The sequence below is a fragment of the Ranitomeya imitator genome, chromosome 1, assembly GCF_032444005.1.
Source record: "Ranitomeya imitator isolate aRanImi1 chromosome 1, aRanImi1.pri, whole genome shotgun sequence".
NCBI lineage: Eukaryota > Metazoa > Chordata > Amphibia > Anura > Dendrobatidae > Ranitomeya > Ranitomeya imitator.
The window spans coordinates 333,996,867-334,022,179 of NC_091282.1; the positions used below are offsets into that span (position 1 = coordinate 333,996,867).

Consider the following 25,313-nt stretch of genomic DNA (forward strand, 5'->3'; position numbering starts at 1 on the left):
CTTCAGACCCTGGGAACCATGAGAATACCTTCCGATACTTGATGTCCCATTGACTTGTATTGGTATCGGATATCGGTATCGGCGATATCCGATATTTTTCGGGTATCGGCCGATACTATCCGATACCGATACGTTCAAGTATCGGACGGTATCGCTCAACACTAGTGTAGATACATTCCAACATTTTTAACTTTTAGAGGGTCAGAGATTTTGATAACTTTCCTTCCCCTCTATTCATGCTTGTGAGGTCATTCCTTTATTAGCATTATGACTTGAATTCACTTAATGGATTACTTCTATTGCTATTAGCATGGTTTGATCCTAGAGGTAAATGATCCATCAAACAATCCTCTGACAAAATTACAACTTGGCTTTAAAATGAGCAGATTGTTAATGCATATACAGCAGAGGTGTCAAACTGCAATCCTCAAGGGCTGCAAACAGGTCATGTTTTCAGGATTTCCTTGTACTGCACAGGTGATAATTTAATCACCTACACACATAATGATTACAGCACCTTGTGCAAAGCTAAGGAAATCTTGAAAACACGCATGGTTTGCGGCCCTCGAGGAATGCAGTTTGACACCCCTGATATACAGTGTTTAATGGATGAGCAATTCAGCATGAAAGTAGGGTTCATGACAATGGCTTCATCTGGGGTTAACATTTGAATGTAGTATTTTCTAGAAAATGTTTGTAGAAATTGTGTATACAGGTCTCCTTTTACACAATGCTATTGTAGTGCAATGTATCAAACAGGTTTGATATTGACTTGATACATCACTAGAAAAATATAAATACTGTATGTGTGTACATATGTATGTGTGTGTATATATATATATATATATATATATATATACTTATATATACACTCACATATATATATATAATCTATGCAGCATCAATAGTAAACAGATCTAATGCTAAAAAAATAAAAAATTATTACACTCACCTTCCGGATCCAGCCCAGGCCTTTCCCGCTCCTCGCGACGCTCCGGTCCATGCATTGCGGTCTCGCGAGATGATGACGTAGCGGTCTCGCGAGACCGCAATGCTCTCTTGGGAGCGACGGGCACAGTCCGGCCGCTCCCTTCTCTCCTGCAGTCAGTGCCCCCTCTATACTACCCCCCAGTCAGTGCCCACTGCCCACATAGCGTTGTAGCAGTCCGTTAAACCAACTGCGTTACACCGCGGCATAACGCGGTGTAACGCAGTCTGTTAACGCTGCTACTAACCCTATGTGACGAACTTTTTACTGTTGATGCTGCCTGTGCAGCAGCAATAGTAAAAAGATATAATGTTAAAAATAATTAAAAAAATAAAAATCGTGATATTCTCACCTTCCGTCACCTCCGCAGCAGCTTTTCCTGCAGCTCGCAATGCTCTGTTCCCACCGCTTCGCTGATTGGTCGCGCCGGCTGGTCGCGAACAATCAGCGACATTGACGTGGGATTTAAATCCCACTTCACTGATTGCTCGCGCCCAGCTGGCGCAACCAATCAGCGACATTGCCGCGGGATTTGCTTCGCTGATTGGTCTATCATCGACCAAATCTGAGATTTTTGGTTCCAACCACCGTGTCTTTGTGCGACGCAGAAAAGGTGAACCGATGGACTCTACATGCCTGGTTCCCACCGTGAAGCATGGAGGAGGAGGTGTGATGGTGTGGGGGTGCTTTGCTGGTGACACTGTTGGGGATTTATTCAAAATTGAAGGCATACTGAACCAGCATGGCTACCACAGCATCTTGCAGCGGCATGCTATTCCATCCGGTTTGCATTTAGTTGGACCATCATTTATTTTTCAATAGAACAATGACCCCAAACACACCTCCAGGCTGTGTGAGGGCTATTTGACCAAGAAGGATAGTAATGGGGTGCTGCGCCAGATGACCTGGCCTCCACAGTCACCAGACCTGAACCCAATCGAGATGGTTTGGGGTGAGCTGGACTGCAGAGTGAAGGCAAAAGGGCCAACAAGTGCTAAGCATCTCTGGGAACTTCTTCAAGATTGTTGGAAGACCATTCCCAGTGACTACCTCTTGAAGCTCATCAAGAGAATGCCAAGAGTGTGCAAAGCAGTCATCAAAGCAAAAGGTGGCTACTTTGAAGAACATAGAATATAAGACATAATTTCAGTTGTTTCACATTTTTTGTTAAGTATATAATTCCACATGTGTTAATTCATAGTTTTGATGCCTTCAGAGTGAATGTGCAATTTTAATAGTCATGAAAATACAGAAAAATCTTTAAATAAGAAGGTGTGTCCAAACACTATATATATATATATATATATATATATATATATATATATATACAGTTAAGTCCATATATATTTGGACAGATATAAAATGTTTCTAATTTTGGTTATAGACATCATCACAATGAATTTTAAACAAAACAATTCAGATGCAGTTGAAGTTCAGACTTCCAGCTTTCATTTGAGGGTTTCACATTAAAATTGGATGAAGGATTTAGGAGTTTAAGCTCCTTTAACATGTGCCACCCTGTTTTTAAAGGGACCAAAAGTAATTGGACAGATTAAATAATTTTAAATAAAATGTTCATTTTTAGTACTTGGTTGAAAACCCTTTGTTGACAATGACTGTCTGAAGTCTTGAACTCATGGACATCACCAGACGCTGTGTTTCCTCCTTTGTGTTGCTCTGCCAGGCCTTCACTGTGGTGGTTTTCAGTTGCTGTATGTTTGTGGGCCTTTCTGTCTGAAGTTTAGTCTTTAACAAGTGAAATGCATGCTCAATTGGGTTGAGATCAGGTGACTGACTTGGCCATTCAAGAATATTCCACTTCTTTGCTTTAACCCCTTAATCCCATATGACGTACTATCCCGTCCAGGTGACCTGGGACTTAATTCCCATGGACGGGATAGTACGTCATATGCGATCGGCCGCGCTCACGGGGGGAGCGCGGCCGATCGCGGCCGGGTGTCAGCTGCCTATCGCAGCTGACATCCGGCACTATGTGCCAGGAGCGGTCACGGACTGCTCCCGGCACATTAACCCCCGGCACACCGCGATCAAAGATGATCGCGGTGTGCCGGCGGTGCAGGGAAGCATCGCGCAGGGAGGGGGCTCCCTGCGGGCTTCCCTGAGACGATCGGTACACGGTGATGTGCTCACCGTGTACCGAGCGTCTTCTCCCTGCAGTCCCCGGATCCAAAATGGCCGCCGGGCTGCATCCGGGTCCTGCAGGGAGCACTTCCGGGTCAGGATCAGGCTGCAGCTGCAGCTCTAATCCTGCCCGGCTGTATGTCAGATCACCGATCTAACAGAGTGCTGTGCACACTGTCAGATCGGTGATCTGTGATGTCCCCCCCTGGGACAAAGTGAAAAAGTAAAAAAAAAAATTTCCACACTTGTAAAAAAAAATAAAAAAAAAATTCCTAAATAAAGCAGAAAAAAAAAAATATTATTCCCATAAATACATTTCTTTACATAAAAAAAAACAAAAAAAACAATAAAAGTACACATATTTAGTATCGCCGCGTCCGTAACGACCCGACCTATAAAACTGGCCCACTAGTTAACCCCTTCAGTGAACACCGTAAGAAAAAAAAAAAAAGAACGAGCCAAAAAACAACGCTTTATTATCATAACGCTGAACAAAAAGTGGAATAACACGCGATCAAAAAGACGGATATAAATAACCATGGTACCTCTGAAAACGTCATCTTGTCCCGCAAAAAACAAGCCGCCATATAGCATCATAACCAAAAAAATAAAAAAGTTATAGTCCTGAGAATAAAGCGATGCCAAAATAATTATTTTTTCTATAAAATAGCTTTTATCGTATAAAAGCGCCAAAACATTAAAAAAATGATATAAATGAGGTATCGCTGTAATCGTACTGACCCGAAGAATAAAACTGCTTCATCAATTTTACCAAACGCGGAACGGTATAAACGCCTCCCCCAAAAGAAATTCATGAATAGCTGGTTTTTGGTCATTCTGCCTCACAAAAAATCGGAATAAAAAGCGATCAAAAACTGTCACATGTCCGAAAATATAACCGATAAAAACGTCAACTCGTCCCGCAAAAAACAAGACCTCACATGACTCTGTGGACCAAAATATGGAAAAATTATAGATCTCAAAATGTGGAGACGCAAAAACTTTTTTGCTATAAAAAGCGTCTTTTAGTGTGTGACGGCTGCCAATCATAAAAATCCGATATAAAAAACTCGCTATAAAAGTAAATCAAACCCCCCTTCATCACCCCCTTAGTTAGGCTAGGTTCACATTGCGTTAATGGGTTAACGCTAACGGACAGCGTTGCACGGCGAAAATGTCACAATTAACGCCGTGCAACGGGTCCGTTAGCACAACCATTGACAGCAATGTGATTTTCGGGTGTAGCGCATCGCTAGAGCGTGCCATTTTCGGCTCGCGCTAGCAAGGTGCCGTTCTTTTGTGGCGCGCCTCAGACGCTGCTTGCAGCGTCCGCGGCGCGCCCGAGGTCCGATCCCCGATCTTCCAGAGCGGGGACGTTAACGCGACCACTAAACACGACACCTAAAAAGACATTGCGTTAGCGCAATCCGCTAGTGCTAAACGGATTTCCCTAATGCAATGTGAACCTAGCCTTAGGGAAAAATAATAAAATTAAAAAAAATGTATTTATTTCCATTTTCCCATTAGGGTTAGGGTTAGGGCTAGGGTTAGGGCTAGGGTTAGGGTTAGGGTTTGTATTACATTTACGGTTGGGATTAGGGTTGGGATTAGAATTAGGGGTGTGTCAGGGTTAGGTGTGTGGTTAGGGTTACAGTTGGGATTAGGGTTAGGGGTGCGTTTGGATTAGGGTTTCAGTTATAATTGGGGGTTTCCACTGTTTAGACACATCAGGGGCTCTCCAAACGCGACATGGCGTCCGATCTCAATTCCAGCCAATTCTGCATTGAAAAAGTAAAACAGTGCTCCTTCACTTCCGAGCTCTCCCGTGCGCCCAAACAGGGGTTTACCCCAACATATGGGGTATCATCGTACTCGAGACAAATTGGACAACAACTTTTTGGGTCCAAGTTCTCTTGTTATCCTTGGGAAAATAAAAATTTGGGGGGCTAAAAATCATTTTTGTGGGAAAAAAAAGGATTTTTTATTTTCACGGCTCTGCGTTGTAAACTGTAGTGAAACACTTGGGGGTTCAAAGTTTTCACAACACATCTAGATAAGTTCCATGGGAGGTCTAGTTTCAATATGGGGTCACTTGTGGGTGGTTTCTACTGTTTGGGTACATCAGGGGCTCTGCAAATGCAACGTGACGCCTGCAGACCAATCCATCTAAGTCTGCATTCCAAATGGCGCTCCTTCCCTTCCGAGCTCTGCCATGCGCCCAAACAGTGGTTCCCCCCCACATACGGGGTATCAGCGTACTCAGGACAAATTGAACAACAACTTTTGGGGTCCAATTTATTCTGTTACCCTTGTAAAAATACAAAGCTGGGGGCTAAAAAATCATTTTTGTGAAAAAAAAAAAGAATTTTTATTTTCACGGCTCTGCGTTATAAACTGTAGTGAAACACTTGGGGGTTCAAAGTTCTCACAACACATCTAGATAAGTTCCTTGGGAGGTCTAGTTTCTAATATGGGGTCACTTGTGGGGGGTTTGTACTGTTTGGGTACATCAGGGGCTCTGCAAATGCAACGTGACTCCTGCAGACCAATCCATCTAAGTCTGCATTCCAAATGGCGCTCCTTCCCTTCCGAGCTCTGCCATGCGCCCAAACAGTGGTTCCCCCCCACATATGGGGTATCAGCGTACTCAGGACAAATTGGACAACAACTTTTGGGGTCCAATTTATTATGTTACCCTTGTGAAAATACAAAACTGGGGGCTAAAAAATAATTTTTGCGAAAAAAAAAAAAAAATTATTTTAACGGCTCTGCGTTATAAACTGTAGTGAAACATTTGGGGGTTCAAAGCTCTCAAAACACATCTAGATAAGTTCCTTATGGGGTCTAGTTTCCAAAATGGTGTCACTTGTGGGGGGTTTTAATGTTTAGGCACATCAGGGGCTCTCCAAACCAACATGGCGTCCCAACTTAATTCCAGTCAATTTTGCATTGAAAAGTCAAATGGCGCTCCTTCCCTTCCGAGCTCTGCTATGCACCCAAAAAGTGGTTTACCCCCACATATGGGGTATCGTCGCACTCAGGACAAATTGCACAACAACTTTTGTGGTCTAATTTCTTCTCTTACCCTTGGGAAAATAAAAAATTGGGGGCGAAAAGATCATTTTTGTGAAAAAATAAGATTTTTTATTTTTACGGCTCTGCATTATAAACTTCTGTGAAGCACTTGTTGGGTCAAAGTGCTCACCACACATCTAGATAAGTTCCTTAAGGGGTCTACTTTTCAAAATGGTGTCACTTGTGAGGGGTTCCAATGTTTAGGCACATCAGGGGCTCTCCAAACGCAACATGGCGTCCCATCTCAATTCCAGTCAATTTTGCATTGAAAAGTCAAATGGCGCTCCTTCCCTTCCGAGCTCTGCCATACGCCCAAACAATGGTTTACACCCATATATGGGGTATCAGCGTACTCAGGACAAATTGGCCAACAATTTTTGAGGTCCAATTTCTTCTCTTACTCTTGGGAAAATAAAAAATTGGGGGCGAAAAGATCATTTTTGTGAAAAAATATGATTTTTTATTTTTACGGCTCTGCATTATAAACTTCTGTGAAGCAATTGGTGGGTCAAAGTGGTCACCACACATCTAGATAAGTTCCTTAGGGTGTCTACTTTCCAAAATGGTGTCACTTGTGGGGGGGTTTCAATGTTTAGGCACATCAGTGGCTCTCCAAACGCAACATGGTGTCCCATCTCAATTCCTGTCAATTTTGCATTTAAAAGTCAAATGGCGCTCCTTCCCTTCCGAGCTCTGCCATGCGCCCAAACAGTGGTTTACTCCCACATATGGGCTATCAGCGTACTCAGTACAGATTGTACAACAATGTTTGGCATCCATTTTATCCTGTTACCCTTGGTAAAATAAAACAAATTGGAGCTGAAATAAATTTTGTGTGAAAAAAAGTTAAATATTCATTCTTATTTAAACATTCCAAAAATTCCTGTGAAACCCCTGAAGGGTTAATAAACTTCTTGAATGTGGTTTTGAGCACCTTGAGGGGTGCAGTTTTTAGAATGGTCTCACACTTGGGTATTTTCTATCATATAGACCCCTCAAAATGACATCAAATGAGATGTGGTCCCTAAAAAAAAATGGTGTTGTAAAAATGAGAAATTGCTGGTCAACTTTTAACCCTTATAACTCCCTAACAAAAAAAAATTTTGGTTCCAAAATTGTGCTGATGTAAAGTAGACATGTGGGAAATGTTACTTATTAAGTATTTTGCGTGAGATATCTCTGTGATTTAAGGGCATAAAAATTTAAAGTTGGAAAATTGCGAAACTTTCTAAATTTTCGCCAAATTTCCGTTTTTTTCACAAATAAACGCAAGTTATATCGAATAAATGTTACTACTAAAATGAAGTACAATATGTCACGAGAAAACAATGTCAGAATCGCCAAGATCCGTTGAAGCGTTCCAGAGTTATAACCTCATAAAGGGACAGTGGTCAGAATTGTAAAAATTGGCCCGGTCATTAACGTGCAAACCACCCTCGGGGCTTAAGGGGTTAATAAACTCCTGGGTTGCTTTGGCTTTATGTTTTGGGTCATTGTCCATCTGTAGTATGAAACGACGACCAATCAGTTTGGCTGCATTTGGCTGAATCTGAGCACACAGTATGGCTCTGAATACCTCAGAATTCATTCAGCTGCTTCTGTCCTGTATCACATCATCAATAAATACTAGTGACCCAGTGCCACTGGCAGCCATGCATGCCCAAGCCATCACCCTGTCTTCGCCGTGTTTTACAGATGATGTGGTGTGCTTTAGATCATGAGCTGTACCACGCCTTCGCCATACTTTTCTCTTTCCATCATTCTGGTAGAGGTTGATCTTGGTTTCATCTGTCCAAAGAATGTTCTTCCAGAACTGTGCTGGCTTTTTTTAGATGTTTTTTAGCAAAGTCCAGTCTAGCCTTTTTATTGTTGATGCTTATGAGTGGCTTGCACCATGCAGTGAACCCTCTGTATTTACTTTCATGCAGTCTTCTCTTTATGGTAGATTTGGATATTGATACGCCTACCTCCTGGAGAGTGTTGTTTAGGGGTTTCTCTTCACCATGGAGATTATTCTGCGATCATCCACCACTGTTGTCTTCCGTGGGTGCCCAGGTCTTTTTGCATTGATGAGTTCACCAGTGCTTTCTTTCTTTCTCAGGATGTACCAAACTGCAGATTTTGCCACTCCTAATATTGTAGCAATTTCTCGGATGTTTCTTTTTCTGTTTTCGCAGCTTAAGGATGGCTTGTTTCACCTGCATGGAGAGCTCCTTTGACCGCATGTTAACTTCACAGCAAAACCTTCCAAATGCAAGCGCCACACCTCAAATCAACTCCAGACCTTTTATCTACTTAATTGAGAATGACATAACGAAGGGATTGCCCACACCTGTCCATGAAATAACCTTGGAGTCAATTGTCCAATTACTTTTGGTCCCTTTAAAAACAGGGTGGCATATGATAAGGAGCTGAAACTCCTAAACCCTTCATCCAATTTTAATGTGGATACCCTCAAATGGAGGCTGAAAGTCTGAACTTCAGCTGCATCTGAATTGTTTTGTGGTAATGTCTATAACCAAAATTAGAAAGATGAAGATGTTGTCTCTGTCCAAATATATATGGACTTAACTGTATATATATATATATATGTATATATATATATATATATATATATATATGATACTGCTTCCTGCCACAGATACACCTTTCATTTTAGTACTTTTGCTTTTTCCACTTTCCAAGATTAAGAACTTTCTTCTTTTTTTTCCTTAAACTGTATAATTGCTTGATTTTTGCGGGACAAACTGTAGTTTTGAGCACACCATTCATTTTACCGTAAAAAGCCCTGGCGACTTGATGGATGAACGCTGTTTAGGAGGATCAATCTGGTGTAAGCTTAGATAAGTTAACCAGGGTCTTCTCCACCTTTATGCCTTTGTCTTGATATTATCAGACCATTTTGTTGCTGGTCTTCCTCTTCGCATTGTTCTTTCTATTCTTCTGACCATGATATTTTTCTCCAGTGATTGCTCTCTTTGTATGATGCCTGACATTGCCATCTCCGTGTGCGGTTCCACTCCAAAGCAACATGCCCGCTGCCTTGGAGTCATACTTGATTCCGAGCTTTCATTCACCCCCCACATCCGATCACTGGCTCGCTCTTATCTGCATCTCAAAAACATTTCTAGAATTCGCCCTTTTCTTACTTTCGACTCTGCAAAAACTCTTACTGTTTCACTTATTCATTCTCGTCTGGACTACTGTAACTCTCTACTAATCGGCCTCCCTCTTACCAAACTCTCCCCACTCCAATCTGTCCTGAATGCTGCAGCCAGGACCATTTTCCTCACCAACCGTTACACCGATGCCTCTACCTTGTGCCAGTCATTACACTGGTTACCCATCCACTCAAGAATCCAGTACAAAGCTACTACCCTCATCCACAAAGCGCTCCATGGCTCAGCCCCACCCTACATATCCTCTCTGGTCTCATTCTACCACCCTACCCGTGTCCTCCGCTCCGCTAATGACCTCAGGTTAGCATCCTCAATAATCAGAACCTCCCACTCCCGTCTCCAAGACTTTACACGTGCTGCGCCGATTCTTTGGAATGCACTACCTAGGTTAATACGATTAATCCCCAATCCCCACAGTTTTAAGCGTGCCCTAAAAACTCATTTGTTCAGATTGGCCTACCGCCTCAACGCATTAACCTAACTATCCCTGTGTGGCCCATTCAAAAAAAAAAACATAATTGGGTTCCTCGCATCATGTTCTCATACACTTTATGCAGTTAATAGCCCTCTGTGTCTGTACTGCTACATACTTAGGCAGTTAACTGGTTCATGCAGCTTTACATGAACACCCGAGCCTTACACTATGGCCGGTCCGAACAACTAAAGCAATTGTTACCATCCACCTCTCGTGTCTCCCCTTTTCCTCATAGTTTGTAAGCTGCGAGCAGGGCCCTCATTCCTCTTGGTATCTGTTTTGAACTGTGATTTCTGTTATGCTGTAATGTCTATTGTCTGTACAAGTCCCCTCTATTATTTGTAAAGTGCTGTGGAATATGTTGGCGCTATATAAATAAAATTATTATTATATTATTATTATGTATCAAAAGTAGGCTGTCCTCACATTGTTACACTGTAATCCACCACTTCGTGGCTGAGATGCTGTGGTTACTAAATGCTTTTACTACTCAATAATACCACTCACATGTGATTGTGGAATATTTAGCAGGGATTACATTTCAGGAGCAGACTTGTTACGACAGCGGTAATTTTAATAAAGATAGACTGGGTGGCTAGGAGTTTGACTTTATATAGATGTAACAGATTGGACAGAATGCAAAACCTCAATTCAATGATTAAAAGATGACACAATACTTTTGTCTATGTAGGGCATCTCGTAAATGTTCAGTGGAGCTTCTATAACTCAATGTGTCTGTCTTGATGCTTTGTAGATCGCTGGTCGGTGGTAGTACCTCGAGTGGTGGAACTAAACAAAGCTCCTCCTCATCCTGATGATGTCATCGTTCCACTGGAACATATGCAACATGTAAATCCAAACTACCAAAGACATGGGTACTCACAAAACTGGAAGAAAGATGAAACCCATATTTAATAAGGTTCCTTCATCTCAGCCTTTCAAGTCCCTTTGTGCCTATGGACACTGATAACAAATTGGAAACAGAGGTCCGTCTCCATCTGTGCTGCTAATCAGTGTTCTAGAACTTTGCACTTTTGCACAAATGTTTTATATATACCTGGATCAGCTGCCGGAGGCTGGATCGGAATTGTAAACCAATATTTTATTTAATTTTTCATATTTTTTTTGTAACTTTTAAGGATATTTTAATGTTACAATTTTTCGCAACACTGTAACAGTTTTTTTTAAATGAGATACTTATATAGCTACAACTCGTATTGTATTTGATTTAACTACCTTTTATGTACATTTCATTCCATAAACATGTATTATACTACACAGAGTATTATACGTAGCTTCACGCCATTGTTGAATACTTTAAGAATCCTAAGATCCATTTACACTGCCTCATGCGCAGCGTTAAACGTACGTCGTCGGCTAAACTTTTGCTGATGGACTGTCATTTAATAGCCTGTTTTCACAGTCCAGCCCCAGTTTCAGAATGATCTCTAATGGATCATTTAGTGTGCTTAGGCTACTCGGCAGCACATGCTTTGTTTACAAAAGACGATACGCTGCCAAGAAACGCTCATTTGTCAGGTGAATGGCAGCCTCTTTAGACTGCACAATTATTGTTCCTAGGAACACTCAATCACAATAATCATGCAGTGGTGTAAATGCACTTTTAGAAGTACATTAAAAGTGCACAAGAATATGAAGCCTCAATGTTTTATGACTGTAACATATTTTCACTTTCTAATAATCTATAGTTATTTATGGAATATTGCTTTTAAATGCATAGCAGCTTGTCATTCTTGGCATTTACCAGCCCCACAATATTTCATAGTTTTCTTCATAGCTTGTCATACAGGTCTACCCACAGGGCTCAGCTTTTTACGAACAGTGTTAATGTTGCATATTAGAATGCAGCGACATAAGGAAACCGAGTGCCGCAGTGCAAAAACAGCTTGATGCGTTCCATCCACCGGCTTATTTGCAATTTACGTTTTCTGAGATTAATATTGACTGTAAAAATGTTTGCTGGAGAACCGTTTTCTGGAGAGATAAATGTAAAATTCACAGTTTTCTGCTCGGAGCCAGCACATTGAAGGTTCATGGAAAAAGGCGGTATCCAATTTGGAATTTAGAATGTTGAAATTATCATGCATTATGGATTACCTAAACCCACCAACTTTCATAAACACTTTAATTTATTTGACAAAAACGTTTCAAAGAAAATCCATAAAGAAAATCATTTTTGGAGGCACTAGTCTTGGATTCTGTCTGAGGTACAGAAACAGAGCACATGTTACCTGGGCTCCTAGGAAGTTTGAATACATTTGTTATTGTAAAAAGGGGGCAACATTTTTGAGAGGGTGGTGCTTTTGGGGGTGCCCCTTTAAGAATAGGATATAGTGATAATGACCCTTGGAGGTAAGATTAGTTTCACTATTGAGGGATTGAAGAATGAATGTGTCCATACACAGAGCGTATCGGCAGAGGCAACAAGTGGACTGTTTTATTATGTTCACCAGGAGGTTTTTGGGAGAAGATCCTTCCCAAATACGCCTCAAAAGCCACTTACAACTTCTTGGAAAACTCTTCCACCTCATTTCTATGGGAAATCCTCTTTGTTGTTCATATGAAGAGCTCATTGACATTTCTTTTTTTCTGTAGAGGTTTTGAAAATTGCATGGGGGAAAAAAGAAAGTGTGTCACTACTTAAAAAATTGACATGTTGCGGGGAAAAAAAGTTGCGATTCCGCGCGTTTTTTTCCGCAGCATGTGCACAACAAATGTCAATTTCACATAGACTAACATTGGCTGTGCACTACACTGCGGATTTGATGCGAATCCATGCAGCCAAAAATGCCGCAGAAACGCATCACAATCCGCAATGTATGCACATAGCCTAAAGCAGATCTTGAAGGAGACCTCTCCATACAAAGTACTGTCCAATGAAAAGGTTGGAAAAAAGTTCAGGATAAAACTATTCTAAAAATCTTCAAAGGCACTTCAGGAAAAAGAAAAACTCCTCCAAAGACAACCAGAAAAAGGAATAGTTTGTTTGAAAAACTCAATTTTAAGATTCCTAAAAAAAAACCTCTTAAGCTAGTCTTTTAAGAAGCCTTGTTCTTGCTGGTCACAAACATTCACACGAGCGACAATGGCCCGATTAGAGATAGATATTGGTTTATGCATCAATGAGCATTGAGTTGCTACATTTTATGTAGCCTGCTAGCCATCTCCTTGGTGGCTTGAGTTTCACTCCATCACAGTCTGTGTCATTCTCACAGCACACACTCCGTGCTTGGCTCACTTATTTTTCTTGGTCACTCCTCTTGACAGCAATGTACTGCTGTAACATGTATGGCAATCTTGGGTACTCCTGTTGTCTACCCACTCAGTACTCATGTATCAGTCACTTGCATGTAGGCATCAGTCTCCTTGCATTCTCTGTGTTGGCAAACACTCACTCACAGACAGCAGCCTATTGACTTCCACTAGAGTAGCTCTTCTCCTCACCTCTTATGGGTGGCAAATCTTTGTCCATTTGTTGGATGCCCTCTTCAATCACAGGGATAAGCCTTTTTGCACACCTGTGGTGGCATTCCTTGCCCTCTCTCTGAAGTGGAGGAATATTCATGCAGGTGGGTTGGTCTCCCATGTATGGGACAAACTATATTGACAGCAGTACCTGTCACCTCAGCTTTGTTCACAAGTGGCCATGGATGTTCTCTGTATACTCCAATGGGCATTGGTGCTATTTTAATGCTGGTCCTACACTGCCGCCTAACCCAACTGGGTCACAAGCAACTATATGAACTCTAAAAGCACGCTCCTAAAGAGTGACACCTCAGACCCTCTAACCCAGGGGCGGGGATTCTTTTTTTCTGTGGAGGGCCATTTGGATATTTATACCATCCTTCGGGGGCCATACAAACTCCGCCCACAAAGTACATCCTGACTCTGGCACAGGTTTCAGGAGGTAATCTTTCATTGCATGCCCTTCAGTGTTCAGTAGTGAGCACTGCGTGTGTGTGCTAACAGAGCAAGAAGAAATTAATGAGCTGGTGGCAATCAAAATACAGCTCCTTGCCCAAGAATGTGGTCCCTGAGAATCTGCTCAGGGGCCTGATAAAAGGTCATTGAGGGCCGTAAATGGCCCTGGGTCCTGAGGTTCCCAACCCCTGCTCTAATCACTACCAGCGGCATTCTGTCTGGCACTATCTGACGAGGAATTCCATTAAAGAGAACCTGGCATATTGGAATTGCAGCCCAATTTGCAGTCAGCATAGGAGGATCTGAACATACTGATATATAGTTTTAGGGGATAAGATTTAGTGTAATTTAGGTTTTATTCATCTAAACCTTTTCTGATTATTGGCTTGGGAGTCAAGTGGGCGGTCTTAATCACTGATTTGACAGCCTTCTTTGTGTAAGTGCACATTTTAATCAATGATTAGGCCAACCCACTTGATTCAAAAGCCAAAAATGAGCAGACATTTAAGTGAATGAAATAAAAGCTATATTAAATCTTTTTCCACGAGAATAATAATGTATCAATTTGCTCATCTCCGTGTGCTCTATCTCATGTTGCCTGCAGATTGGACTGCATTTTCAAGGCGACCGGTTCCCTTTAAAGATGGCATCCACTGGCATCACATAAGCGGCTTTCTTGCATTTGTTTCTCATCATGTCGCACATCTGTCACACCACCTTAGGCCATTCAGGTTATTCACAGTAGTACGAGCTACATCTGGCCTGGCATTGTTGCGTTGAAAAACAGCTCACGGCTCAAATTGGAAAAATAGCCATGCTATTGACTGCAGTGCTGATGTCAAGTCGACAGCCGGTGCTGCCAATCAGTGAGCTTAACTGCTTATGTTATTAACTTGTGAAGAACCACTGAGCTCAGTGATTTGGCTGCAATGTCAGAGATGCAGACAATAGGAGCAACGGCAGAGACTGAGAGTTGGACCCGGGGAGGGTGAATAAAGCAATGTTGTTGGTTTTTTTTAACATAAACTGCAACTTGGGGTTTTGTGAAAATGGAAACCTCTTTTAACAGGTAAGACACTACTACAGACAAAATGTATGCCATTTTCTATTCCAGAGCACAAGTCATATTAGTAGTTGGAAAGTAAGCATAGTACAAGCTTTTAATACAAAGCTAAATAAGTAAAGTCAGAGTTCCTTGGCCACTATGTTAAAACATTAACAGAACATTTGTGTACCATGTTCAATTGATAATCCTGGATTCTTCATACACTGTGTGCAGAATTATTAGGCAAGTTGTATTTTAGAGGATTATTTTTATTATTGATCAACTATGTTCTCAATAAACCCAAAAGACTCATAAATATCAAAGCTTAATATTTTTGGAAGTTGGAGTGTTTTTTTTTTTAATTGGCTATCTTAGGAGGATATCTGTGTGTGCAGGTAACTATTACTATGCAGAATTATTAGGCAACTTAATAAAAAACAAATTTATTCCGATCTCACTTGTTTATTTTCACCATGTAAACCAATATAACTGCACAAAATTTAGAAATAAACATTTGACATGCAAAAGCAAAACCCTAAAAAATGAGTGACCAATATAGCCACCTTTCTTTATGATGACACTAACAGCCTTCCATCCATAGATTCTGTCAGTTCCTTGATCTGTTTACGATCAACATTGCGTGCAGCAGCCACCACAGCCTCCCAGACACTGTTCCGAGAGGTGTACTGTTTACCCTCCCTGTAGATCTCACATTTTATGAGGGCCCACAGGCTCTCTATGGGGTTCAGATCAGGTGAACAAGGGTGCCATGTTATTATTTTTTCTTCTTTGAGACCTTTACTGGCCAGCCATGCTGTGGAGTAGTTGGAGGCATGTGATGGAGCTTTGTCCTGCATGAAAATCATGTTTTTCTTGAAAGATACCGACTTCTTCCTGCACCACTGCTTGAAGAAGTTGTCTTGCAGAAACTGGCAGTAGGTCTGGGAGTTGAGCTTCACTCCATCCTCAACCCGAAAAGGCCCCACAAGTTCATCTTTTATGATACCAGCCCATACCAGTACCCCACCTCCACCTTGCTGGCGTCTGAGTTGGAGTGGAGCTCTGTGCCCTTTACTGATCCAGCCTCTGGCCCATCCATCTGGCCCATCAAGAGTCACTCTCATTTCATCAGTCCATAAAACCTTTGAAAAGTCAGCCTTAAGATATTTCTTGGCCAGTCCTGACGTTTTATCTTATGTTTCTTGTTCAAAGGTGGTCGTTTTTCAGCCTTCCTTACCTTGGCCATGTCCCTGAGTATCGCACACCTTATGCTTTTTGTTACTCCAGTAACGTTGCAGCTCTGAAATATGGCGAAATATGGCAAAATTCGTGGCAAATGGCATCTTGGCAGCTTCACGCTTGATTTTCCTCAATTCATGGGCAGTTATTTTGCGCCTTTTTTGCCCAACACGCTTCTTGCAACCCTGTTGGCTATTGGCCATGAAAAGCTTGATTGTTTGGTGATCACGCTTCAAACGTTTGTCAATTTCAAGACTGCTGCATCCCTCTGCAAGACATCTCACAATTTTGGACTTTTCAGAGCCCGTCAAATCTCTCTTCTGACCCATTTTACCAAAGGAAAGGAAGTTGCCTAATAATTAAGCACATCTTATATGAGGTTTTGATGTCATTAGACAACACCCCTCCTCATTACAGAGATGCACATCACCTGATTTACTTAACTGGTAGTTGGCTCTCAAGCATGAACAGCTTGGAGTAGGACAACATGTATAAAAAGTATCATGTGATCAAAATACAACTTGCCTAATAATTCTGCACACAAAGTATGTGGCACAAAGGCTCCAGAGCACAGGGACAAGCTGCACCCCTGATTTTATATGCATATGAAAACTGAACTTAGAATTTTTCTAACAGTAGACTGAAAATATAAATACTAATCCCACATGTGGTATTGGGACTTTAGCTTTCATATAATATGCAATTAATACTTTCATACATACAGGCTTTTGCTTTTCATATTGTATATGTGCATAAACAATGGATTTTATGTAATAGTCATCTGCCCTTATGTATAGTGATGATGTATTAAAACTGATTTTCATCTGTCAGTAATGATTGTTTTACGAACATTCAACTGAAGAATTTTATGTAAAATGTAAAAAAAATCATCTACTAGTAAACCAGAAGTCAGACCATCCAAAGTTTAGTGATTTATTATTTATACCTACCGAAAAATTGGTGTTTGCCTGATAAAAGTGGTAAAATTAAAGCTACGGTTGTCTCTTTTGCAAAATAGAGAAAAAGGTGTTATATGACCACATCACGTAGGTACAATGCGTCCGTGATCGCAAAATTGCGTACTGGTCAGACTCGTACTGGCCTAGTCGTCACAATAACATGCAAATCAAGGGGGGCTGTGGACACCACAGAAAAAACGACATTAGTGGATTAGTGGTTGGTACGCTAATAGTAATACTATCACTTTGCTAATCTGACAAGACACGGCCCTCGAGACAGAACACAATATACCAATATCTCTGAAAGTATAAGAAACCAAATTACCAAACACTTGCCAATGCTCTGCCTTCTGCTTTGACCAGTATTACATTTTGTTTTTTGTTTTTTCCAGTTCTGTCATTAATGACTATTATTGTGTGTATTATTACCTTAGCTAATAGCAGTCATTTAGAAATCAGCTTATATAAATGTAGTCCTATTTTGTCCATGCTCTTTTAACTTGTAAATTGTTCTTTCTCCAATCAATGTATTGTTTAATATTTGAATAACGCTGACCCTGATTTATCTCTAGGACAAAAATAAAGGATTGGTACGATGAAATGTTTGATAAAGTGTTCATTCCCAGTGGCCAGTAGCTCTTCTAAACAGGGAAGAGATCAGCACTTGTTTGATGTCTGATTGGATCATGTCAAAGCCTAAAAATGACTGTATTCAGCAGCACATTATCTACTGTAAACGGAGATGTGCTACCGACAATATGCAAAGTTTGTGGGGACTGAACAATTATATCAGTCCTCAACTTATTTACATTGCCCCTTTGTGACCCTAGCCACTATTCACGGGCAAACCGTTAGGGTACCGTCACACAGTGGCATTTTGATCGCTACGACGGCACGATCCGTGACGCTCCAGCATCGTAACAATATCGCTCCAGCGTCGTAGACTGCTGTCACACTTTGCAATGTACGACGCTGGAGCGATAATTTCATGACATATGTGCGATGTAGAAGCCGTTGGTTACTATGCGCACATCGTATACAATATCATGCACACCTTTGTTACACCATGCGATCATGCCGCCACAGCAGGACACTAGACGACGAAAGAAAGTTTCAAACGATCTGCTACGACGTACGATTCTCAGCGGGGTCCCTGATCGCAGGAGCGTGTCAGACACTGCGAGATCGTAACTATATCGCTGGAACGTCACGAATCGTGCCGTCATAGCGATCAAAATGCCACTGTGTGACGGTACCCTTAGGCTTGGGTAGTAAAGAGGTCCGGGGTCAGATACCAAGGGATCTCATCATATACAAAGGGATAAGGTAAAAGGCATAGTCAGGTCACAGTCCAGAGTCAGAATTCCAGACTAAGAGTGCGTCAAGGCAAAAGGGGTAATACAAGCAGGTAGTCGATAGGAAAATCCAGGGCCCGGCAACACAAAATATCAGAAGTCCGATATCAAGGCACAGAGAACAAGCCACACAGAGCTGTAAGCTACAACTGACAGAAAATAGACAACTAGCTAAATAGCCTGGGAATCACTCAGAACAGGAGACACCTGAAGGAAACCCAGCATGCCCCGGCCTTGATTGGTCGACTGGACTGTCACTCACCACACTGACAGCCCAGCACGCCCAAACCTTCCATTGTACTGCTAAGATGTTTATCACAATACTGACAGCTCAGCATGCCCTTTTCACAGACTAGGCGGCAGAGTTGCCACTCACCACATTTGAGTGTTTAAATGGCTGTCAATAATTTTTGGTCGAATAGCGCTCATTATGGGCAGAGATCTGTCCTTGCTTGTGTGGCACCCCTAGGGGTATTTGCCACAAAAATAGTTACTGACAGTAAGTACAAATACTAAAATAGCAAGACTGCACTACCACCTCCGGCCAGAAGGGGGAGCTCCAGAGACTCCCCTTGATCCATTCTGGTCTGAGAGAAGAAATGGCAGTTGGGCCAAGGAGCTGATAGTGAGAGGTCATACAGTTGAATCTCTAACAGCCCTGTGACTGTTACCAGGCCTAAATCACCGGCCTGAGGAGAAGAGGGATAGAGAAAAAGGACATTGTGAGAACCGGGTAGCATTAATCACTACCCAGAACAGGCGCAAAGACGGATACCGGATCCGTGGCTGTATTCATTATATATAATACAGCAACCGGAAAAACGTGAGGTGATATCAGCTTCACTAGGGTCGGATGCAGCAACAGACACAGAGTTCAGCGGTACTCCCAGAGGGGGTAAACCGATAAAAGGACTCAGGTTGCCCGTCGAACCAGGACCCGGAGGGGACAGATTGGGCCGGCAGCCAGTTCACATACAGCAGCAGGGCCACACAGAAATTGCGCACAATAAGAGGCGAAGACCCCGGCAGGGTCAAAGTAACTCAGAGTTCCCATACAGACTCCGGTGACAGGACTGGTTGTAAATCCCTTTATGTTAAAGTAAACTGGTTAAACGTTTCAGTGCCTCAGTCTTTCATTTGGACAATAGCCATCTATCCAGGATCGAGATCGTCACCGCTGGGAGAACCTGCTGCTGATCAAGTAAATGCCTGTCCCCTCATGATACCCCTTACACTGTGCATTGCCTGAGGCCACAGCACCGGGTCAAGCCACCCGTGACATCCCCCTCAAGAGACAGACCCCATTGGTCCGGTGCTGGGTATCCCGGTCTCCTGGGCGTCACAATTGGCGTCACGAACAGGATCTAGCCAGCCCGTATACCGGGTATTGTGTGCCGTGATTGGAGCCCAAAACTGTGAAAACTGGGATGAAAAATCTTGAAAATTGACTTTATTAAAGAAAAATCCATTCCCCATTGAAAACTATTGAAAGTGACTTTTCCCCATTGGTTATAATGGAGTAAAGATGGCCGCCATCCCCTGAGGTAATCACTTCATAACCGGTAGGCACGAGACTGTTAATTGAGCTACGCCATCACCTGAGCCCCAGTCTAACTGAAAAACTTCAGAATCCGCCATTACAGAGCGCGGTGGGTGGGAGCAGCAGGGGGCGTGTCATTGTGGGCGGCACCAAGCTGAGCGCTCTGACATCAGAGCAAGGGGAAAATCGATCCTGCTGCACAGCGGAACGAATCCTACACTATCCCGACGGAAGCGGAGGACCGGAAGTGTCCGGATTAACTAAGGGGGCACAGTATGGCGCAGCACGGAGACGCCGCAGCACTCGGCAACGCTAATGCAGCTGAAAGACAGAGTGTCAATAGAGAGTCCGGCAGCGCAGCGGTGCAAGGAGTGGCGCCCATCATGCCGGTGCTGATGCCATATACCCCGGGTGGCCCATGGCTTCCAATGTATGAAGGTGAGCCTAATACCCTTGACGATTTCAGAGAAAAGATGCTGGCCCATTTTGACATGTTCCCTGTGGGTGAAGTTCAGCGTGTTAGTCTCCTGATGATGCAGTTAAGTGGCCATGCTAAGCGAGAAGTCACAGCATGGGCAGCTGATCTAAAAGGCACTGTTGAACGCATATTTGCTGGATTAAAAGCTACATTTGAAACCACGGCCAGCAGCAAAGCTAAAATACGATTCTTTAGTTGCAAACAAAAAGCTAATGAGGGCGTGAGAGACTTTGCCTTAAACCTGCAGGAAGCCCTTAAATCACTTACACTGGCTGAACCCATTTTTAACACCGGAGCGGATAAACTGCTAAGAGATCAATTTATTGAGGGACTCTACACCCCTTCTCACCGGGGGCATGTGAGCATGCTTGTTTTTAAGAACCCTGAATTGACATTTGCCCAATTAAAGGAGAGCGCTATACGTCTCCAGCTGGCAGAGGCACCTCGCGATCAGGATCCTGCGCAACCCATGGCAGAGGCACCTCAACAACAGGGAGTGCCAGTGACATCAGCTATGTCTGGGGCCATTGCTAAGCCCCTGGGGCCCAGTACTAATGAGGCTCTTCAACAAAAGCTTGACTCTTTAGCTGATGTTGTTGCTTCAATGGCTAAAACCATGCAGGAGATGAGAGGACACAAGATGGAGTTGGCAAACTGTAGAGAGGATGTTCCATGGATGAGACCCCGGAGATACCCGACATGGAGAGGACGACCCCGCGACCGCTACCAACCGGATGGACAGCCCATTTGCCGCCGTTGCCAGCAGCCGGGCCACTTTGCACAAGATTGTGATTTAAACGGGAATCCCCTGGGAATGCGGGCCGCTTCGCAGGAATGAACTTTCAAGGCCCAACACCCTGGCACGACAGGTACATCGGAGGACGACCCATTATCCCTATCGTGCTGGACGGAATTCCCCTCAACGCTTTGCTGGACACAGGTTCCCAGATTTCATCTATACCGTATATCCTTTATAAGAGGTACTGGGCTGATGCAGATATTGATAAAGGGCCCTCTGATGTTGAACTAGATATATGGGCCAGTAATGGTAAGTTGGTACCGAAACTAGGATTCAGGGAGATGACCATAAAGATTGGTAAAGTAGAACTGAAGAAACAGGGTATAATTGTTGTTGATGTTGACCGGCGGAACTGTGAACCAACTGTATTGATAGGAATGAATGTGTTAGAGAACTGCTTTTCCGAAGTCATTTCTGTCTTACAGCAAATTGCTGAAACTGCCCAATCCTGCCAGCAGAGAGTTCTCCGGAGGGAAATAAAAGTATTGATGTTAAGGCAACAGGTAGAAGTTGCAGGTGGAGAAATCGGCAGTGTGAGGGTAAGTGATCCAACGTCTATTGTAATCCCACCAAAAACAGAAATGCTGGTATGGTGTAGAGCAGCCATTGGTACTAAGGGACGAGATTATCAAGCCTTAATAGAACCAGTGTACACCGACAGCAGGCCCACTATACTCACAGCACGAGGGATAGTCGAGGTACACCGGGGACGAGTGCCGGTACGACTTTTGAACTGTGGAGAGGAAGAGGTCACTTTGCCAAGGTATGCTACAATGGCAAAGCTATATACTGTTGACAACAATGCCATCACAACCATTGAGCCCTTAGAACCAACCTGTCAGGTGGAAGGCAATGGCTCAGATGGAGAAATGGAGGATTGGTGCCAACAGCTACACGTGGGCATAAATTCAACACCTACCCATCAAAAACAAGGGGTGTATAGGCTAGTGACGGAATATGAACAAGTCTTCAGTAAACACCCATTGGACTTCGGACGGATAGAAGGGGTAGAACACACAATCCCCACAGGTGACCATCCCCCAATAAAAGAAAGATATAGACCCATACCGCCCGCTCACTATCAATGTGCAAAAGATATGCTGAGGGAAATGAAACAGGCCGGGGTAATAAGAGACAGCTGTAGCCCCTGGGCGGCCCCTCTAGTGATTGTCAAAAAAAAAGATGGAACTATGAGAATGTGCGTAGACTACCGGAAGATTAATAACATCACCCATAAAGACGCCTACCCCTTGCCTAGGATAGAAGAGTCCTTGACTGCTTTGAAATCTGCTAATTATTTTTCCACCTTAGACTTAACAAGCGGGTATTGGCAAGTCCCTGTGGCTGAGAGAGATAAGGAAAAGACGGCATTCACCACACCAATGGGTCTATGTGAATTTAATCGCATGCCATTCGGACTCTGCAACGCATCCGGTACCTTCCAGCGGCTGATGGAATGCTGCCTCGGACACAAGAACTTCGAGACCGTCCTCCTGTACCTAGATGATGTGATCGTCTACTCAAAGACTTACGAACAACGCTTAATAGACCTGGCAGAAGTGTTCGAAGCCTTATCCAGGTATGGCATGAAAGTCAAGCCATCCAAATGTCACCTTCTCAAGCCAAAGGTACAGTACCTGGGACACATCGTGAGTTCGGAGGGAGTAGCACCAGATCCCGAGAAAATAAGCGCCATAAGGGATTGGCCAAGACCTACCAGCGCAAAAGAAGTGAGACAATTCCTGGGATTGGTGGGTTACTATCGCAGATTTATAAAAGGATTTACCAAGTTGGCAGCACCCTTGCAAGACACCTTGGTAGGGCAGACGAAGAAACCTTCAAACCGAAACCCTCCTTTTCAGTGGAACGACGAAAGGGAAGACTCCTTTGAACAACTAAAGAAGGCACTAACCGGAGAAGAGGTTCTGGCATACCCAGATTACCATAAACCTTTCATCCTCTACACCGATGCCAGTAATGTGGGACTAGGAGCGGTGCTGTCACAAAAGCAAGAAGGTCGGGAGAAAGTCATCGCCTTTGCAAGTAGAAAGCTCCGGCCTACTGAAAGAAATTCAGAAAATTACAGCTCCTTCAAATTGGAACTACTGGCAGTAGTTTGGGCTGTGACGGAGCGTTTCAAACACTATCTGGCCGCTGCAGAATTTATTGTCTATACTGACAACAATCCGTTGACCCACCTGGACACAGCCAAATTAGGTGCGTTAGAACAGCGATGGATAGCCCGGTTATCTAATTACAACTTCATAATCAAGTATCGAGCAGGTCGCAAGAATGGAAATGCCGATGCCCTATCCCGGATGCCACACTTGAGAGATGTAGAAGAGGAAACGGGGGAGCTTGAAGAAATTGAACTACCAGCCTTCCATCGTCCCAAGGCAAAACATCATCAGTCAAGTACCTATCAGAAACAACAAGAGGTGAATTTTAATCCGTTAGCACACCATAGATGGGCTGACACCCAAGACAGCAATCCGGCTGTGAAGTTGGTGAAGGAACTGTTGACTGAGCAAAGTGCATATCCCTATGAGGATGCCCCAGAAGAGACGCATCAACTCTGGAAAGAGAGAGGCAAAATGTTCCTGTATCAAGGGAAGCTCTGTAGAAGATACACCAATCCGAAAACACATGAATTGGTTTGGCAGATTATTGTGCCTAAACAAGATGTGAAGATGGTCCTCGAAGCTTACCATAATGGTGCTGGTCACTTCGGTTGGAAAAAGTTAGAAGTACTTCTAAGAGAAAGATTTTATTGGGTCGGGATGAGAAAATCAATCGAACAGTGGTGCAGAAATTGTGGCCCGTGTAACCTCAGAAGAAACGATCAAAAGAACCAAAGAGCACCACTGCAGCCCATAATCACCAAACAACCACTTGAACTTGTAGCCATGGACCACGTGAAGTTGACACCAAGCCGGTCCGGCTATGTCTATGCCTTGACCATCGTGGACCATTATTCACGTTTCTTGGTAGTAGTACCCGTAAAAGATCTGACAGCAAAAACAGCAGCCAAAGCGTTCCAAACGTACTTTTGTAGACCCCATGGATATCCGGAACAGGTTCTCACCGACCAAGGTACAGCCTTTGAATCAGAGATCTTCAGAGAATTCTGTAATATGTATGCTTGCAAAAAGATCCGGACGACGGCCTATCATCCACAAACAAACGGCTTATGCGAGAAGATGAACCATATTGTAATAGACCTACTAAAGACTTTACCTGAGACAGAAAGGAATCAATGGCCAGAGAAATTGCCTGACTTGGTGGATCTGTATAATCATGTCCCGGTGAGCTCCACCAACTGCACCCCAGCTTACCTTATGCGTGCAAGACCCGGCCAATTACCAATCGATCTAGAAATGGGAATTCTGAAACCAGACGCAGAAGTTCAAGACTCCAATTGGGATATCATACGGCAAAAGCAGTATCGCCAAGTGCAAGAGAGTGTGGAAAGAAGCCTTCAGCAAACTAGAGAAAGACAAGAGCGAACTTTCAACCAGAATGCTCTAGCGACCCCATTAAGACCGGGTGACCAAGTGCTCAAGAGAAATCGTCGAACCAATAAACTGGAAGTGGGAAGCCGTACCCTACACAGTTTTACCAACAAGAGTGGATAATCCTAAAATGTGTCTCATTAGCAAAAACGGAGGCTTAACATCTGTACTAGTGTCAAGAGACAATCTTAAATTATGTCCGGAAGCATTGAAAGAGCCAGACGTTGTCCAGCCAGAACCAGAAGTTATTCAACCCATACAGGTTCAACCAGTAAAGGAAAAAGAAGAGGAAGTGTATCACACCTGTATAGGAGACTTTCCCAAAACCCTACTAACATACCATGGTGCAGTAGTGGTTCCCATGGTGGCCTTTTACCCAACACCGAACCCAATACCAGAAGTCCCAAGACAGGAAGAGGCTGACCCCGTACTACAGGAGGTTCCAGGCCAGGAAGAACAGATTCCTGGTCAGAGTAATCCCATTCACGGTGGACTTGCCAACTCCATAGTCGTGGAATTATCTTTAGCAGAGCGGGCAGATACTACATCCGCAGTAGACAGTAGTACACCACATGAAGAGACACC

At 43.2% G+C, this 25,313-nt stretch overlaps 1 protein-coding gene across 1 annotated transcript in view; it reads left to right on the forward strand.

Moving 5' to 3' along the window:
• The window catches only part of TRPV4 (transient receptor potential cation channel subfamily V member 4), a 191,240-nt gene extending 173,595 nt beyond the window's left edge, over positions 1–17,645 (forward strand). The window contains exon 16 of the mRNA XM_069759365.1: positions 10,614–17,645. Within this exon, the coding sequence (XP_069615466.1) occupies positions 10,614–10,774 (161 nt within the window). The 3' untranslated portion in view covers positions 10,775–17,645. The remainder of the gene's footprint in view (positions 1–10,613) is intronic.
• The last annotated feature ends 7,668 nt before the right edge of the window (positions 17,646–25,313 follow it).